Below are 20557 nucleotides of genomic sequence, written 5' to 3' on the forward strand. Positions count from 1 at the left end.
GCAATGATCTCATAAGCTAGGTTTCCAAATAAGATCACTCTTGAACAGGTTTCATTGTATTATTGTTTCCTTGGCTTGTTTGTTTGTTTATTTTTTCCATTTTTTCAGCTTGCATGTAAGATCAGTCAGGAATAACCCTGGGCAAAAAACGTATGAATAATGCATGTGTAGACACTTAAATCCATACAGGAAATAATTTTTTTCGTAGCTTGTGATCTTTTTTTTGAGACCTTCAGAATAAATGAATACTCACCAACACAAACCCCCAAGTTCATAAATGTACAGTAAACATTTATGGGAACTTTGGACATTAATTTTCAGTTTAATTAGCAGGAAACGGGACAAAAGGCAGCACAATCTCCTAATTATGTTGAAAACTAGTGGAACAGATAAGTGCAAAGAAGGAAGCAAGCATAACTGAAAGTTAAACATTTTCATTCTGTTAACCTTCAAATGAAGAATGGGAAGATTTATCTACGCTCACCTGAAAATAAGGTCCACAGATACCTTGCAATGGGTGTGTCAGCCAGTTGCAGCTTGGAGGCAGATCCATCAGAGGAATGTCCTAACTTCTGAAGTTCTATTCCATTGAGAACATCTATTTTTTTCTAAATTGTAGTTTGTATTATGAGAAGCTCAACCATTTTTACTATACACAGCAAGAAAGGACATACGGTGTCAGACCAAAGGTCCATCTACCCCAGCATCCTGTCTTCCAACAGTGGCCAAAGCCAGGTGCCCCAGAGGGAATGAACAGAACAGGTAATCATCAAGTGATCCATCCCTGTTGCCCACTCCTAGCTTCTGACAAACAGACACTAGGGACACCATTCCTGCGTGTCCTGCTAATAGCCGTGAATGGACCTAACCTCCATAAATTTATCTAGTTCTTTTTTGAATCCTGTTAAAGTCCTGGCGTTCACTACATCTGGCAAGGAAATACACAGGTGGACTATGTGTTCTATTAAGAAATACTTCCTTTTGTTTGTTTTAACCTGTTGTCTATTAATTTCATTTGGTGACCCCCTAGTTCTTGTGTTATGGTAGCAAGTAAATAACTTTTCCTTATTTACTTTCTCTACACCACTCATGATTTTACAGCCCTCTCCCATATCCCCCCTTAGTTTTTTCTTGTCTAAGCTGAGAAGTTCCAGTCGTCTTAATCGCTCTTCATATGGCAGCCATTCCAAACTTCTAACCATTTATGTTGCCCTTTTCTGAACTTTTTCCAAAGCCAAGAATTCTTTTTTTTAGATGAGGAGATAAGTAGTCAAGATATGGGCATACCATGGATTTATCATGGCAAATTCAATTAAAAGACAGTAAATCCAAATCCTTCCATGTCAGTTTTCATCCCAATACTGGATGCTCTATTTTCCCTGCCAGAACTGCAGATGTTATTACCTGAATAAAGGATTTTTTCAGGTAAACACAGAAACATTTTCTTATACTTCATGCTAAAGCAAATACATTGGCTATGATGGGATTTTTATGGGAGCAGTTTACCTACAGAATGGATCATTCTTTAAATCTGGACATCCAAAATGGAGATTACATTAGAACATCTATCTTCCATTGGGTACTGAGGAGTGGCTAAGACTTCTATCAAAGATAGAACATGGTATTAGCATAAGTTAAAATTTGTTTAACTTATGTATTGATGGTCCCATGTCCACCTAGCAGATCTCAATACAGGAAACATGACTCCCTGCCTTGAAATTGCTATCAGTTCTAAGTATTGGATTTTAATGTTTCACCCAAGAAGGAATATTTCTTGAATTTATAAGGGAATAAATGTTATGACAGTTGTAAGGACTACTTGTTTGAACTAAAAGTAGAATATGGATTGTTTTAGAGAAAGCTGCCATGTTCAAATAAAGTACTCATCTGATTGGAAATAGTAACCAGGAGGGCTACTTTAAGGGACAGGAAGTATTGTGACACCGCCTGCAGATATTTAATCTCAGCAATGATGTAGAGTGCAGAATGAGATTCCAAGATCATGTTCCATGATCTCCAGGGCTGGATTAAAATTGATCCTATAAGGAATCATTTGGTGCTTTTTCTTGAACATGATGAAGGAATTTATATCACAGATACCCAATCTCTTTGCTTGGAGACTCATACATCTAGATTAAAGCCATCATGGGCCCAAGGTCATGTTTCACTAGTTTAATATGGCAGTTAAACTGAGAACTTTGCAACAGTCAGTAGGATAAATTCTATTCACTTCTCTTTTGAGATCCCTGAACACAATAATTACTTTATCCAAATATTCATTCTGAACCTGCTTGGGCCCAGATGAAGGACTAATTTTGCAACAGCAGTCCTTTTCTGTGAGGTAAAAACATCTGAAGAGACAACACCAAGGCAACCAACCTCAAGTACCATAGTCCTTTCAGTCAGAAAGGAAGAAAGAGTATCACTGCCGCTCTTACATTCCTGTGTTTTATACTGTCCCGAAGAGCAGTGAAAAAGGCATATAGCAGAAACACCGCCTAACTTTGCAAGGTATTATTCACCACCTCACGTCCTGGGTCCTGACACATGAAAGCCACGGGACACTTTATTTAACTGTTTCCAGGGGCAAAGACATTCCAGACAACCAAATTGAATTAGGATGAATGAGATATTTTTGGGTGAAGGAGCACCTCTGCTAATCTGATTTCTGCCATGTAAATCTTAGTCTCAATTTCCTCATTAGTGGGCAGTGCACAGAAAAAGGAAATTGTTCCTTCCAGAACTGGAGATGTCTCTGAGGTAAGGCCAAATCCAATCATGTTCTTCCCAGTAATTAAGAGAAGCCTATCAGACATAACAACTGTTATCCATGGATGGAGCAGAGCTCTGAGACATAAATGAATCACTATGTTCTCAGCTAGTGGATGCCATTTCTCTTTCTAGTACTCATTCCCTGAACTGAACTGAGAAGATCCCTTCAAAATAAAATCTGAGGGCATATCTACATTGGAGAGTTACTTCGAAATAACTCCCCTTATTTCAAAATAACAAGGCAGGTGTCCATACTACCAACCCTGTTATTTTGAAATAATTCCTGCTTGTAAGCTTATTTCGAAATAACCTAGTAGTGTAGACATAGCCTGATTTTCAGAATTCAGCAGTTGAGGGAGTGAATAATATACAATGGAAATTAGATCTCTACCAAGAGCTGAGATGTAAAGGGTATACTTGGACATGCATCATGAGTTCTAAATCACTGAAATGTGCCTGTGTAGGTGATTAGAATTTCCAAAAGGTTCAATAAGAATGAGATTTTTGTTTCTGTCACATTTGATTTTCATTTTCATTTTCTGTAAATAATTACCTGGGGTGGGCCTTGTATTTGATAGTATTCATCCTTAGTCCAAGCCTATTACTGACTTCGCTGGAATGGTGAGTCTGTGTTTATCATGAACCCAAGGTACTCCTAAAACTGTATTACTCTGTTTGTTTTAGCTTTCTCTGTGTACAGAAACCTGAACACAAAAATTGTCTGGGAAGAGATTAGATGAATTTCCTTCTTCTCTAAAGCATATTTTTGTTACCATGATACTAGGAGTACATGTAAGAGCAATCATAATGATCAAAGTAGGGGCAAATCGATGGGATTATTTTCCTTTCAAAACATAAGAACAGTCTGAGGATGGTGAAATGAGAATGCTTTGAAGACAAACTTCTTTCAGAAACTTATTTAGATGTTCCAGACAGACACCTGCTCTGTTTGTCCCCAATCCTTGGAGGCTAGAAATAGGATGCGGACTACGTTGCAAAGCTTTGACCTATTAGTAATAGGATAAAACTGTTCTTATCTTTCACAGCTCCATAGACTATCCTCCTCTGATAAATGTAATGTGATCTTATTTGATCAAGGCTACAGGTAGCCCTTTTACTTCTAAATTCAAAGAGCCTGACACTCACAAGGATTTAACTCCACATAAGGCTGACTGGGAAGCTGCGAGACAACAAAGGGCAGCTGAGACCATCCACTTATTCTAGCTAGCACTTGTATAGATGTATTTTCTCCTAATGTATTTCACAGCCTGCTTCAGCTTGCCCTATATCCTGTATTCCCTTCTATACAATCTTGCAGAAGCCCAGATTGTAAATCAACTTTTCTGATGATTGAATAGTCTTGGCTTTCCATAAAGTTTTCCACCATATCACTGAGATCACTGGGAACCGATTTGTCTGAGCATCCGATCCCAAATACCAAAGCCCCATACACCTGATAACCATTATTTTATTTTGCTCTCTCCCAGGGAGAAGCTGTTAGGCTGTGTGATTTTCAGACTAAGAAGGCCCACATTTGCAAATTTTGCTCATCCACATTAGAATTGCTTGTGAAGGCATGTGAAAGCACTGACTGTATCAGATGACAATTCATATTGGAGTGGGTGTTTATTTTTGTTGGTCTGATGCCACCTGAGATATAACATTGAGATGCCACCTGCTTAGAGCTGCTCATGACTAGTGAGAAGGCTACTTTTTCAGGTAAAAATTTCCCTCAGTTAGAAATGCTGCGGTCCTGAGATACCAAGCATAAAATAGTTTATGTTTAATAGTGATGATAATGTTAAATTTTGACTGGTGCACACTGAGAACTTATTGGCATTACTGAATGGAGATTGGTGGGAAGGGAAAGTAGGGGAAATAAAGAAAAGTAGAAAAATGGCAAGTCAAAAGACTCCTTACAGCCTCCTGGAGTCAAAACTCATTATGATGCAAAGAGAAGTGCTAGCAAAGAATGCATTCAGCTGAAGCAGAGACATCAATTTTGTTTTAAGATACAGCTAGATATAACTAAGCATATTATGTAAGATAAAGATAGGTTGATCTACTCATTTAATTTTGGTGTTTTGTATGAATGTGAAGTTCAAATTTTTTTTTCAGCCCCAATATGCTTCAAATATACAATCTTTTTCTTTTATTGTCATTGCACTTATGGTATCACACTATACTGCAAGGATGGTGGTATGTTATCAGTCTCATGACATTCTGTGACCTCTGCAATAGCTGGTATGGCTGATCGGGCAGCCTCTGGGCCAGCCACACCAGCTGAAGCTGAAGCAGTTTGGGTGTGGGAAGAGGTTCAGATCTGGGGCAGGGAATTGGGGCATAGGGTGGTGATTACCTAGGGGGACTCATCAGAAGCAGCTGGTATGTCCCTGAAGCTCTAGGAAGAAGGTGGGCTCCTCTGTATGCTACTCCTGCCACAAGCCCTGTAGCTCCCATTGGCGGCAATTCCCAGCCAATGGAAGCTGCACAAAGATAGAACTCATGCGAGGGCCAACATGCGGAGGACCCCCCCTTGACCTTCCTTCCCCCTAAGAGCTGTAGAAATATGTTGGCTGCTTCTGCAGAGTTGTACAAAGCTGGATAGGTGAGCCTGCTAGCCCCCCACCCCCAGCACCAAGAGGAATCCCGGGCATCGGGATGTTAAATTTAGATGAATTAACTAATCAAATAATCTATAAGGGCGCCTCTGCCTTTGAACTGTAGAAAGAGCCCTACCAGGGCTCTTGTACATTTCAAATCCCAGTGGGGCTCTTGTACATTTCAAAAGGCAGCCCTGCAGGGAATGCAGGGCTAGCGGTAAGGCCCCACACTTCCTGTGACACCTGAGCCTTTGAAATATACAAGAGCACCGACGGGTGATTTCAAAAGCAGAAGAATGCGGGGGATTCCAAAAGCAGAATCACAGCAGAAGAAGTATGAGCAGAGACTGCTCCAATCCCCGCTCATACCATTTCCCATTGTGCCTCTACCTCCCTTACCCCCTGTGGAGACTGTGCTGGGGAGAACCAGCTTTTAAGCTGGCTCCCCCCAACACCGGCTCCTGCTTCCTCCCCCTACCCCCTGCTGTCTCTCTCTGATAGAGGCAGCAAGGGGGGAAGCAACTAGTCACATCACTAGTTGCTTACATCCCTACCCAGGGCATGTGCCGCTACTCAGTGCCCCCCCCCCCCCAGCACCACAGGGGCCCTGGGCCACCTCCTTATCACCAGCAGCACACTAAACTGCCACCCTTCCCCCCGCCCTCTGCACTCTGGCCCAAGTTTTAGTTAGGGGTGTATAGTACAAGCCATGTACAAGTCATGATCCATGACCTATGTAAAACTTTTACTAAAATACTCATGAGTAAAACGTAGCTTTAGTTATCGGCAATTAAAATATTCCTTCAATAGATATGTTTGCCCAAAGACACTGGGCCTATTGGTTGTGATCTCTCAGGTGCCCTTTACTCATTCTTTCTTCTACTTAGGCTGCTGTTCTCAAAACCTTTCCTCTAATTTTACAGTCACTGAAGAGTTCACTCCTCTTTTTTGAAATTTTGAAACAGCTGACAATATCCCTCCTAAAAACAAAGTGAGTTGGTGATCTGCTCTACGATATATGCCACAAATTAGACACCGGGGAACCACATCGCAGCTACTCAAAGACTGTTTTTGGTGATACTTAAAACTCATGCCATTCATAAACTGTGATATCAAGAGAACTATCAAATGCTATTCTGAGGGTACATCTAGACTACAAGCCTCTTTCGAAAGAGGCTTTTTCAAAAGATACTTTCGAAAAAGAGCATCTAGACTACAAGCAGATTTTTTGAAAAAGCGGTTCGCTTTTTTGAAAGAGAGTCTAGATGCTCTCTTTTGAAAAAGCACAGTTTGCATTCAATAGCGCCTTTTAAAGAGTACTTTCGAAAAAAGGCGTTATTTCTCGTAAAATGAGGTTTACCACAATCAAAAAAACTGCCACATTCTTTTGAATTATTTTTGAATGAATACGGCTGCAGTCTAGATGCAGGTGAAGTTTTTTTTTTTAAAAAAAGGCAACTTTTTTCGAAAAAATCCTGTAGTCTAGACACACCCTGAGTGTTAACCAGGTCCACTGTAGGATTTGGAAGTGAAAGTGCAAAGCCTTGGTTCCCAGAACTGCTTAGCTAAAAAAGGCATGTTAACATCTTGAATTTATATCTCTTTTCACTTTCCAGAGTGGAAGATTCACTTATCTTTCCTATTATTAAGATAATGTATTGACAGTGCTTGTATGTTTTCTGTCAGTGACAGGCAAAAAGAGGTCTTCTAGCCCTCTAACAGAATCAAGTGCTCCTGGACTTGAATTCATACTGTAAAAATGTGAACTTATTAACAAGTTGGATTCTGAGGCGTTTCATTCTACGAAAATCTTCACTTATATTGATAAAAACAGGTAATATTAGGAAGGATCAAAGAATGGCTTTCAGGAATTTGGTCACATGACTACTTCAGTGTTGTTGATAATCTACTGTCGGTACTTCAATCTCCCTTTTTATACTCAATTATTATTATTCCTTATCTGTACTACTGCAGTGTCTAAAGGCCCTAGTTAATCCCAAGGTCAAGAGCAAATATTCAAAGCAGTGACATTGTGATAATCAAGAACAAAAATAAACATTAATGCTATTAAATCAAATTAAATGACCCAAACAAAGAGAATCCACTTTCTTCATTTTTTATTTATGTAAATTGGCTAATCTGCAATAAACATTAGCCACTGTGGGGGGGGGGGGGGGGAGAAGGAATGAATTCAAATGGCTGGAGAAAATTCTATTTACTAACTACTACTTCTAATGTTGCTCCTTAAGTTTTGTACTCTTTTAACAACTTTGATACAGATTTTATTCCAATCCCTCACTAGCGAGTGAATTGCAATCAGACATGTAATGGCTCAAACAACACAGGTAATAAAGCAGAAAAGAACTATAAATCAACACAACGGTAGTCTCTTTTTCCCCTCTCAAGTAAAACTATTTTTAACAAATGCTGTTGGTTCAGAAAATAAAAGAAAGTCAATTAGAAGCTCAGAACTCTTAACAATGATTTCCCTTAGCTAATGTTACTGGTCTAAGAGGAGATAAGACATATAATTTTACAGGAAGCAACCCATTGGATTCATCTGCACACACAGCTTGGCAATCTATCTTCAATTCAAAATAATGAGGTGGCAGGAGTAGGATGGAGAAACAAGTCTTCAAAAACATCATGTAAGGGAATCCAGCTGTGCTTGTATAGTCTCCAGCTATTTAAAGGAACAACAAAAAAAAGAATTTATATAAAATGTTGGGTAGAAACATGGAAACAGACAAGAAATAACTGCAGCTTCAACTATGGATATTAAATCTATTCATATAGCAATAAAAATTTCTACTCATGAATTTTGTTTTTACATGAAGCTATTAGAATTCATTTCAGCAGTTTAAATATTCAAATTTTAAAGAAACTGTTGTCTAAATACTTCCTTTTTTACACACACAGCTGTTTTGCTGTGAATTTCCAATGCATAATAACAAAGTAAAAAAACAATAGAATTTATTTTGACTGGATTACAAGCCTAGCATTTTGGCCTAAAGACACCACACGTTCAAAGATGCTCCTTCCAGGCTGCTCCTCACTGTTAGTCCTCAGTGCATCTTCTAGATTTAACAGCTAGATTTAACCAAGATACGGTTAAGAATGACTAAACCATTGTATTCACATTTATTTTAACATTTAATTCAGTCATGGTTTTTGAAAATGCTTTAAATTATAAACTAACAAATTTAGTTGTTCAATAAAATTGTTTCCATTTTGTTCTGGTTTCATCAGATTGCATTCATACAGGCAATGATTCCTCCTCAGAATCATAAGCTGTTTGCAAAGGAAGTTAAGTTCAAGCATTTCTTTAATAAAGTGAATCAGTGATGTGGGAATATTTAGCATGAGAATTATCAGTGTGAAATGAAAGTTATTAAAATACTTTAAAATTATTAAAATATTAGAAAACGGTAACTAAAACCTGGACCTTGTTATAGAAATCAAACAGCTCCTGATGACTGAATTCCACAAAAACTTTCTCCAGGTTCTAAGAAGAAAAAATAAAAAGGAGGGAATTAGTATGTTCAGTAAATTTCTTATTATTTTCTTACTCTCCAGTTATATCAGAATGTTAATTTTTCACTGAATTTTCAGTTTAATTTTAGCTGTATGGAGTGTACAACACCTGCACCAGAAACGCTTAATTGTTTCTAAAGATCACAATGTCCCTAGTGAATATAAATTCCATTTTAGCAAAGAACTGAGACGTACAATTGCCTCTGGTTTTTTTTTAAGTGATTCCACAAGTCATAATAAAATACATGCTAGGAAGAGAATGATTTCATTATCTATTTTTTTAAGTCGCAGATAAAATAGAAGATTATGTTTCACTTTTCTCAGCAGTCCGTTTGAGACCAAGTAAATACCATTATACAGAGACACTGGAGGCAATGTATTTGATTGAACTTACACATCCATTAATGCAATACGCCAGCATAGAAATAATACCTCTATCATTAATCTAACCGTTATGATCTTAACATGCTGAGACTGCTATCGTCATTTACGCTCAGTCTCAGCCAAAGTTAACAATACAACAGCTTCAAAGTAGTGCATAAATACAAAAAAAACCAACCCAAAATAACACAACTGATAGAAACTACTGTGGATAAAGCAGATGGTAGGCAATAATCCTGTACATGCATGTGCTAATGTATGGACGGGGGTTACATTAAAAATTCCATCCTGCTTTACTTGTTTACACAGAACAGGCAGTTTAATGCTTGCCACCGATTTCAATTATATAACTGATCTGGCAAATGTGTTCCCACTTTCATACATTGCTATTTTGGTGGTTTCAAAGAAAAGTGGTAGGAGGGTGAAAAAATGCCAAGGACTGCACAGTATTATTAGCAATGTGCATTGCTGCAGCATCCACAGACATCGATGTACTGGGATGCACAACCACAAGGACACACTTGCTGGCTGAAGTGTTTACATCTAGATTTAAACAAAAGGAAAATAAGTGGCTGAAGCACACAAAGGTAACAATGGGAACAATAAGTTTGCACAGACCAGTTATGGGGGAGGGAATGTGTACACATGTGCACTTTTTAAAATACACCAGAGATATTAATGCATCTGTATGCATCACTTTAAGTTTCTCTTGTTGGCACTGTTTACATTGAAGAGAGTCATAATAAAGAGGAACATATAAAAAGGAGGGAAAAGGAGTTCTATTGGTCTTAGCATCTCATGTTTCTATTATTTTCCACGTCTATTTTTTTAGCTGATCATGTCACTTTCTTATCTTCTTGTCACTAAATCTATAATTATTACTCCAGATGTTATGTCAATGTTTTACTTTCTAGGATTTGTACATGTTCTGCATGATAACAATGGATTTTCCACAAAGGCCAGTTAGGACTTTGTATACAAACTGTGTCAATGGTCTTATCAATACACAAAAATTGCACCAATTTAACAAAAATAGTTTAAAAACTGATGTAGTTAAAATGGTGCCAATTCCTTATGTGTATTCGTTTAAAATAATTTAAGAGTGTGTGAAATTAATATCTTAAATTAGTAAGGAAACCTTTGCATGTACCAAGGACTAGGGGCCACTTTTTGTTCTTCATTACGATGTTTGTTCTTAAGTTGAATTTGTATGTAAATCGGAACTGGTACATATTGTAGGGGAAACTCTAGCCAAACATTTCTCCAGAGCTCAGTTTTATTCTCCCACACCTCACTTCCCTCAGTCCTTTATTGTCAAGCTGAGGTGTCTGCTGAGAAAAGCCGCTCTGCGTCTCCCTGGTCTGCTGGGGGGAAGCAGCTAGTGCGGAGTTGCCTCACCCCGTTTGTAAGTAGGGATCCGATGTAAGTCGGATCCATGTAACCCGGGGACTGCCTGTATATCAGATGGGAATAATTCTGTTGGGGGCATGGAGGGAAAAGGGGGTTAAACACAATACAACCAGAGCCTATATCAACCATTGTGCTATCTCCACCAGCTACTCTGCCTAAGCATACTTGCATTAGTGCATTCTGGGAAAATGCAGGCAATTTTGTCATAGTGCCTTAGCAAAGGATTGTATGACTAGCATACAAGGTGGCACCAACAAAACACTTGACAGTGCACACAATGTGATGACCATTACAGAGTACTGAGAGGAAGAAACAACTAGTCTGATTATAATTAAGTCTGTCTGTGTTGCAGAAAAAGCATCATAACCAGGTCATACAAATATAATTCTATGCCAGCCCAGGCAAGGATGGCACATTAGTGGTTACCATGATGATTATCTCTTTATTACCTATATTCTGTGTGAACACAAACTATGTTTACCACCAATCACAATTAAACTATAACTGAGTTAGGAGGCCAGTTAGAACCAGCAGAATATAAGTAAAATCTGTAGCCTGGATGAGACCCAAAAATTAGGTTAAAGCTCGGCTTGTCCAAGGCTTTTGCTCAGGTGCAAGGTTCCATTTAGGTCCTGCCTGCACTAAATCTTCTACATATGTTGTGACTGAGACAAGGAACAAAAATAATGTCGCCACAACCTATTGATTCGGTTGCCACATTAGAGTATATAGTCTTACCTGGTGTTTCTATGTCTTTTATCCATTCATTTAGGTTTTTATAAGAGAGCTCATCACCATAGTTTCTGAAAGCCTCCCAAGATACTAATATAGAAAAACCTGTCTTATCTCTGAAGAGATGACTTATCACAAGCAGCTTATTTGCAGAGGACTTTACTCTGTAGTCCTATATTTACAGTAATCACCAAGTAATTCATACCAGGTCACAAAAGCAGGACATAAGAATGACAATACTGGGTCAGACCAAAGGTCCATCTAGCCCACTATCCTGTCTTCCAACAGTGGCAAATGTCAGATGCCGCAGAGGGAATGAAGAGAAACAGGTAATCATTACGTGATTCCCTCTCCTGTCATCAATTTCCAGACCCTGACAAACAGAGGCTAGGGACACCATTCCTACCCATTCTGGCTAATAAGAATCGATGAACCTAACCTCCATGAATTCTTTTTGAACCCTGTTAAAGTCCTGGTCTTCACAACAACCTCTGGCAAGAAGTTCCACAGGTTGACTGTGCACTGTGTGAAGAAAAACTTCCTTTTGTTTGTTTTAAATCTGCTACTTATTAATTTCATTTGGTGACCCCCTAATTCTTATGTTATGGAAACAAGCAGGGCCAAGTAGAGGACGCTACCGAAACATACTGTACTCTAGTTCACTATTAAAATGGTCTTTCAAAGGTTCCCTGAGCTGCAGAACTCTATATTGAGCTCTGCTAACAACTCTTGTATCTGGCTGTTCAAATTGAGCAGGTAGCTGCTCCACCTCTCCTCCACTTCAGTAATAATATTTTTCCCTTTGCATGACAGACATTATGTAGAACATAACAGACAGCTCTAACCATTGGGATATTACTCACTAAGGTACAATCTTGTGATTAACTATGCCAGCATCCCTTCAAATGAGAAAATGCACATTCAGCTGTCATTCTGTATGTGCTGAGCCAGTAGATGAAGCATACCTGGGTCCTGTTGAGGTGGCAGATGTATGGCTTCATGTATCGCCAAGGGAGCAAGGAGTACACTGGGTCACCCAGGATCACTGTTGGCATTTCAGCAGAAATTCTCTGCTTACAGCTTTCTGAACCATGCTATGTTCTAAAAGACTTTGAGTGTCATGCACGTTTCCTGATTAGCCCACACTGACATCAGCGAAGCTGGTGTTGCCCACCACCAAGTGCCCGAGGGATGGAGCTTGGTACCCTTGGATCATAGGAAGGATAAGGGGGTTCCTGAAGATAGGGAAGTTGGGGAACTCCTCCAGTGGCGTAGAGGATGTACATTTGCATAATCATAGAAAATCAGTTCATTCTGTTAATGTACTCTGAGACAAGGTGGTTTGGTGCCAAGAGCAGGATGTGTGCCCTCTATTGTTCCCCTGCAGCTTAGGAACTTTGTTGAGGCAAATCCATCCGCTACATCCTGCATATTGAAGAGAGTCACAGTCCTGCATATTAGGAGGTGATTAATGTCCCCACACTCTTGCATGACAATGGTCCTCACAGTAATTTTCCAACTCCAAAATGATTCCCAACTGACCAGCAGCAATTTGGTGTTGCTTATTTCCACAGTGAAATTACTATAATTTTCTTCACTGTCACTGTGGCTCTCACTTGGTGTACCTCTGCTGGAGAATCGGGGGACGCTTGGCATACAGATCCAGGAATGTGGCCTGGCCCATTTTAGAGTTCTGCAGCCAGTGCTCATCATTCCAAACTTGCATTATGATGCAATCCCACCAATTAATGCTAGTCTCTTAGGCCCAGAAGAGAAACTCCGCCATTTGCAGCTGCTCCATGAACATCACCACCAATCTTTAATCAGTTGTCACTATGTCTCTCAGCAATCCATTCTTCAAGGAATTATCATATTCCCCATGACTCTTCTTGCTGCTCTACAAATATTGTAGGGTTATGCACCCAATCATGTTAATGTTAGTGACAATCGTGCAGAGCTGTGCAGGCTTCATGCTTCTGTTGGAAATAGTGGACAGTGAGGAGAGCCATGTGGATTTGTGGGATTTTGAAAAAAAGGCATGAAAATTGTGGGAAACATGACATTACAGAATGGAGACAGTTGCAAACTGGGAAGTTGACTCTATGCTCACAGTCACATTTCTGCAATGTTTCAGCCCCCTCATGCACTACCAAAACGTGTCAAAAGACTGCACTGGATAGTAATGCACTACACAATGGGATACTCACTCATGGTGAACGGATATAGCCGTGCATGGACATAGCCACTCCCACTCAACATGCACATCATTGACATAGGGAGCCAAGTATAAACAGACACAAGTGATGCACTAATTGTAGGAGCTGTATGATGATGGTTCTTGAGTTGACACAAGTTTCTTAAATAGACATGGCTTTGATCAATTAATGCCAAGTACTTCAAGGCAACAGATAGAGACACAGGTTGGCTTGTATTTATAAGTATTCACTGATGACAATAACACGTTAGGTATTAATTTTAGTTGTAGCTGTGCTGATCCCAATATATTAGAGAACAAGATGGCTGAGGTAATATCTTTATTACTTCAGCTGGTCCAATAAAAAGATATTACTTCACCCACATTGTCACTCTAATATACTGGGGCCAACATGTCTATAACAATGGAAGATATTGAACTTTGCCATGTGAAATGGTAATTCTACAACAAAGAAAAAGAAAGCAAAATGTAAGAGTGACATCATCTTCTGGAGCAAATGCAAGAAACAAACCATCATCCTCATAGGTCTCACCCTCTTTATCCCCTCTGACCACTACATACAATTCCAAATATAATGAACAGCTCTGCAGAAGAACTTAAAAAAAACCAAGGAACCATTAATTGCACTCATAACCCCTCCCAAAAAATCATCACATGCACCCACACACTGGAAGAAAAAAAATAATAATCAGGAAATTTACTTGGAAATCATGCAAGAAACCCAAGCCAACTACAGAAACTAGTCCAATAAAGATATTTCCTGTCTCTGTAAAATGTTGTGTAGCTTTTAATTCATGTAAAATATTCAGAATATTCAGTGCAATCTGCTAAGAGGAACTAAACAGAGCAAACACAAACTCAATATATTCTTCATAATCCTAGGTTTAATGCTATTTTAAGCCAATTCAGAATTATGCTCATTTAATATGTGAATTTTTCCACAGCTACTTTTCAAGCTCCAGTTTACTTTGATAAGGTTCTATTAAAATCTCTAATATGTTGAAATGGTTAGGATAACCCAATCAAGAAATGTAGTACCAAACTCAGATGCAATTTTAAATTAACATTGATGCTCAGTATTCTACACCTCTCTTTGGACCTCTCAGCATATTTTTTTGCATCAAATCAGAGCTGGACCACTACTTTTCAGTACGTAGCTTATGCCCCTCACTCTTTATATCTAGGGGATATATAATCTAGGGGAGTTTAAATTCATGCACCTCATTCTGAGAATATACAGAAGAGGCTGCAGCATAGCAAGAAGGTATAAGAATTATTAATTAAAGTACACCAATCCTCACTTTCACCTTCACCTTTTCCCCCTCTCTGAAGTTAGATTACACTAATTAGGACTCATACTAACAGAGCAAACTGAGTATGATGGAGTCCAAGAAGAAGAAGTTATAAGATTGGAAGAAGTTATAATTTCCCCAACCTTCCACACCATGGTCAAATCTGAGAGTTACTCTTCAGGCTTTTCCAAATTTTCTATCTCCTTGTGATTTAAAAAAAAAAAAAAAGTTAAGAAAAATCCAAGTCTTCCATTGCCCAAGCCACTTACTTATATCTACCTAGATTTTTTGCAGTCTTAATATTTAACCATTGTAAAACAAAATCTAGGATGTGAAATTAAAAGAACATTTTTTATTCTAAAAGTAATTCATTTCCCTCATCTATATTTTTATGTTTCAGACGGGTAGCTATGTTAGTTTGTAACTGGAAAAAACTGGAATAAAAAATTCATAATCTTGCAGTACCTTCGAGACTAATACAAAAATGTATATGGTATCACAAGCTTTTGTGGGCACAACCCACTTCAGATTAATTTTTATGTTCAGTTTGTAAGTATATAACATTCCTTTATTTTAAGGTATGTTCCCATTTAAGCAAATGTATAGTTAATGTAGTAAAATTGTTTATGATCTTTAAAAAGAGTCAGCAGAACCACAATGGTATTTTGCTCCATTCTGCAGTGCACTAGTAGTGTTTTCCATTCATCTGCATGAGTTGTTTTCTCTTTAACAATTCCGCCTGGAAATGACGACTCCTGTATTTAAGAAGAGGTTGATTTTCAATAGTTTTTATTTCTGAAAGTTAAGAATTGGTGTTTCACATGCTGCTTGGCATGAAAATAGAGAGATGGCCTGAAAATGCCAACATTATTTCTTGAAACTATTAGGCAAGCCGAGAGAAAACTTTGCAGAGAGAGTGTAATTTGTCATTTAAACTGTGAAATTTTCTCTCTTTCTGTATATGATTATTCTTAAAATTTCCCCATCCAAGTAAATACTTTGTTGGCAAAGAGCTTTATTCCCAGAGTTGAATGAGAACTCTAGTATCAACAATATTTTGTCATTTAGTCACACTCGCTGGTTGGGAAAAGAAGTTTTAAATATTGTTTCATTGAAATTTCTAGTCAAGTCCCTCATTTTTGGTCACATGAATATCTGTTGCTGATTCATTAAAATTCTACAGTGGTAACAACAATGATAACATTACCCCAAATGCAAATAAGTCTCCTAAATGGTGAATCTCTTATGTTAATTCATACATGTCCCAAGACCTAGCAGACATGCTCCTGAAAACAGATGCATTCAGAGATACATGGCACTAAGCCCACTCCAATACGTTCAGGTCCAACAGTGTGTGTTCTCACAGAATTTCCATTACAACTCATTGCCCAGTATGATAAGGAAAGCACAAACTCCCCAGAGACCTTCAGAAATGGCTAGTCTATTTCCAAAAACAGTGAATGTAAATAGCAAACTTTGCAATTTCTGTCCCCAAAAAGACTGACAAAGATGCTCAGCTATCAAAGTGACAAACAGGGTATAAATATCTACACAAACTGATGAAATTAACAGGGCTTTAGAGGCAGGATTGGTCTCTTCACACTGAGAGAACTATCATGATATAAAATCCTAGTGCAGATAAGGCACACCAGGTTCTTCTTCAATGATAAGGTTAACCCAAAATGAGGTTAATTAGATATACTGAGGTAAAGACTACCTGGCCCACGTTTCCGCTAAGAATTAAACCCTAGAGAACTATTTCAAAGTAAAAACCATACTTTTTTTTGCAGTAGAGACATAGCCTAGATTAGAAGATGAAGAAATCAGAAGTTTTCAGGTTTGTGAAAAAATACATGTAACATAATATATAGGATTTTGTAAATCATGATTAACTACTTATGTTATACAATGAATTACTAACTACATTGACTTAATACTTGAAATATTTATAACTAGGGATGTTACGTAGCAGTTAATTGGCTAATTACGTAGACTATGGAAATGCCATCAACTACTCGATTAGTCGATAAGGAAGGACAGTTTCAGCTCTCACTGAGTCTCAGCACAACCCTTCGCTGCCACTCTGCATTATTAAAGGGACAGGGAAGCTGGTGCAAGAGAACGCTGGCTAAATCCCTAGTCCCACAGGTCTCAGCACAATCCCACTGTTGAGCTCTGCATTATTAAAGGAACAGGGGAGCTAGTGGGAGGGTTGTGCTGAGAGCCGTGGGACCAGAGAGTCAGCCAGCGCCCTCTCGTGCCGGTTTCCCTGTCCTTTTAGTAGTGCAGAGCAACAGAGGAGGAGGAGGGTGAGCGAGCAGTCAATAGTGCTACCCAGTAAGCTCCTGCTTATCGGATAGTCGACTATTCATTTACATCCTTATTATGAACTGAAAGAGCTTTAATGGCAGGTAAAGTGTCTTGCTGCATCTTTTCCCCGCCTCCCTTGCCCCCTGCTGGAAAAAGCCCAACAAAGACTTATTGTGATTAGACAAGGGTTGCTTTCTTTCCATGCCTGCTCCGTAGCCCCCTCCCATGTTCTTTCCTTTTTTGAACAATATGTACTGTACAAATGGATTATTGACTCTCTGCCAGTTGCAATACAGCATTCACTAAATGTAATAAAAAGTGTGTGTGTGTGCAGATGTGTCACTATAATTTTAAGACTCAACAGGACAGCTTAGCTGTGGCTGCCAAATATAATATATAAGAAAGGTCTTCGAAAATTATTAGCATCACTTTCTCATATTACTTTTCACCATTTAAGAGTACTCCACTGATTAAGACAAGGAACTGTGACAAGGTGTATTAGGCACTTTGAGGCACCCTACCGGAGGTCTCGCACTCCTGCTCCAGTTCCCCACACTTAAAATGCCTTACTCCTGGGACATCACTCTTCTTGGACCCATGCTGTATTTTATCAGCTCTCTTCTCCACCATTGGAGCCTCTGGAATGTGACCCAAACATCTCCAGGTTTCGCAGTACTCTGCACTTGCCAATAATCCCTCTTATCTCACTTACCCTGGGAGCAAATTCAGCTTGCATGGCCCCCTTGTCCACAATACCTGAATCCACTTAGTGGGCCTGTCTAACTCCTTTCCCTTTGGCATCTGTAAAAGCCAGGTTTATTTGGCTGCTCTCATGGCTGAGCTCCCTGCCAAGCCCAATAATGGTGATGCTGGAGTTGTTATAGCTGATGTAGCTGAAGTGCCTTCAAAAGTACATCCTGCTGTTGTTGGGAAGCCAGCTGAGTCCTGTGTTGCCCTTCTGCTAGTGCCCTCTGGGTTTCAGCACAGTTGGCAGTCAGCTGCACAGTTAGCAGTCTTATTAACTTCTCAATTTTCCCCTGATTTTCAGGGGCTGGTCTAAAAGGATCCGATTTCTGTTGCCAACTTGTGACAGAGGCCATTCATCTCTCATGGGCCCCTCTCATCAGTCAGGTGCAAACCTGCACTCACTCTCTCTTGCTCCCAACCCCAGTTAGGTTACTAACCTTGCCGGTAGATTTTCAGTGTCACAGCCCTCTGTGTGTGAATGCCAAACCTCTCCTGGGGTAAAAGGTCCAACAAAGGGTATCTCTTTGTCTTTGGTAACATTGTTAGCCCTGTCTCTGGGCCCAGTTCTTAAAGGTTCACCAGGTCCTGAAGCAGTGCCCTTGTCCTCCTCTGGGCTCAGTTCTCAGGCCCCTCTAGTCTGTCTCTAACTCTGCTCCTGTCCTGTGATAGAACAGTGACCCCAGGTTTCTTCTCTGGAAACTCTTTCCTTTCAGCAATTCTCATCGACCCAGTCCTGCAGCCAGGTCAACTCCCACATTCAGTACCCCACTAGGAGTAACAAACTTCAACAAATAGTTGGTTCTCTGATGTCTTCAGCCAAGTTCTTGAGCCCTTTAAACTCTATCCTTATTCTTGGGCTTTTAAACCATTCCTGTCCCCTTCTTGGTACTTGGCCACTCTGCCAGCAGGGGAACCAGGGCCCTGACCAACTCAGGGACCCTACAAATAATAATACTATGTTGCTTCTTTAACTCCATTGCTATTCCCTGGGTCACTTCCCACATAGCCCCCTTCCTCTTTACCCTTATTCTAGGGCTGAAGTTTTCCGTTCCCTCCCTGAGCAAGGTCTCTCCCAGGCCTCCTCACCTGGAAAGTGTCACAGACTTCCAGTCGTTCCTAAACCTTCTGTCCCAGCCAGCAATTGATCTGCTCATCTCTGTGGCTCCTTTTAACTAACCCATTGATGTTTGATTGGCTGCTTCCCTCCCGCCTTTTGAGGCAGGTCTTCACTGCTCCATGAGACCTCTGGGGGCCTGGTACACCACCTCACAGGAACCAATACCAATCTTCTGCATTATTTGTTAATTTATTCTGCAAATTATATCTTATTCCTATTACTACACTAAGTACTCTTAAGAGTCATAAACCTGGTTAGAAATGTAAAGCAGCTGTATTCCTCTTCCTACCAAAATATACTGTAACATATACAGCTAAGGGGTCCCTGAGGTATGACACACATACCTTTATCATTTCAAATTGCTCACTCCATGTAGAGACACAAAACGAACGTATCAAAGGGGTAGCCATGTTAGTTTGTAACTTTAAAAACCAACAAGTAGTCCTGTGGCACCTTAGAGTATGTCTAGACAGTGGCACTATTTTGGGATATGTCCGGTATCCCAAAATAGTGTTTTCCATGTCTTAACAGCATGCCCGTTATTTCGAAATGCAATCAAAATAATGGGCTTGCTATTCTAATGTTCCACGAGGATTAAGGTACGTATCGGAATAGCAGTCTATTTTGAAATTTGGCACTGTATAGACAGTGCCAAATTTCAAAATAGACTCTCTCGAAATAAGCTATGCAATTTGCATAGTTCAAATTGCATAGCTTATTCTGAGCTAGCGCCACTATGTAGATGCACAATTAGAGACTAATAGAGAAGAATGTAAACATTTATTTTCCCTTTCTCAACTAGGATCACTACTTCAGCCACTTAGCATATTATTCATAGATAGAAATTAACTTTTTATGTTCTTTCAGACTATAAGCAGTACATATTTTGCACAGTAATTAAATTATTTGCAATGCAAAGGGAAAAGGCCATTAAAAATGTAAGTTTATGTTCAATTTATTTTCATCACGTTGTCATGCTATTCTTCAAAACTCAAAGTAGTTAATACATGCTAAGTGAGTGCTAATTTCAAAATTTAGTTACAATTTACACTTTGGATTCGTACAGGTAATTTAAAGTCCTCTTTTTGTCAAATGAAAACATGGAGAAACTACAGATTTCACTTATCTTTCTGAAACAGAGATTGAGAGAAGCTGGCACACGGTTATTAAATTACATCTTTGCACTAGAAAAGAAAGGCAATTCATCTTCTATGTCCACACTTGCTATAAGAGAGCAGTTTTTAAAACCTGCCTGATGCTGAAAGATGCTGTGAGGATTCCCTGAAACATGGCCATCATGGTCATAGCTTGTCCCCAGTTAACAGTGTATTTTTTAGGCTTTGATGGTCCCCTACAGTTTCCTGAGTTTGGGCTACTTTATCATCTCACTTCAGTCAGTTTTCTGTTCCTGGTACCTCTGAGTGTAGGGTTGGCAGAAGCCAAC

General features: G+C 39.3%; 1 protein-coding gene across 3 annotated transcripts in view; it reads right to left on the minus strand.

Annotated features, from left to right (window-relative positions):
• COMMD10 (COMM domain containing 10) overlaps positions 1-20557 on the minus strand; it is a 252315-nt gene that overhangs the window by 60473 nt on the left and 171285 nt on the right. The window contains exons 6-7 of one of the 3 annotated variants that reach the window (XM_075931973.2): positions 8821-8880; positions 7476-8058 (exon numbers count right to left, since the gene is read on the minus strand). The exons of the other annotated variants lie outside the window; for them this stretch is intronic. Coding sequence (XP_075788088.1) covers positions 8020-8058; positions 8821-8880 — 99 coding nt within the window. The 3' untranslated portion in view covers positions 7476-8019. Of the gene's footprint in view, positions 1-7475; positions 8059-8820; positions 8881-20557 lie in introns of those variants that run through there. 3 annotated transcript variants of the gene reach the window in all.

Source organism: Pelodiscus sinensis, chromosome 6 (assembly GCF_052426305.1).
Source record: "Pelodiscus sinensis isolate ZL-2025 chromosome 6, ASM5242630v1, whole genome shotgun sequence".
NCBI lineage: Eukaryota > Metazoa > Chordata > Testudines > Trionychidae > Pelodiscus > Pelodiscus sinensis.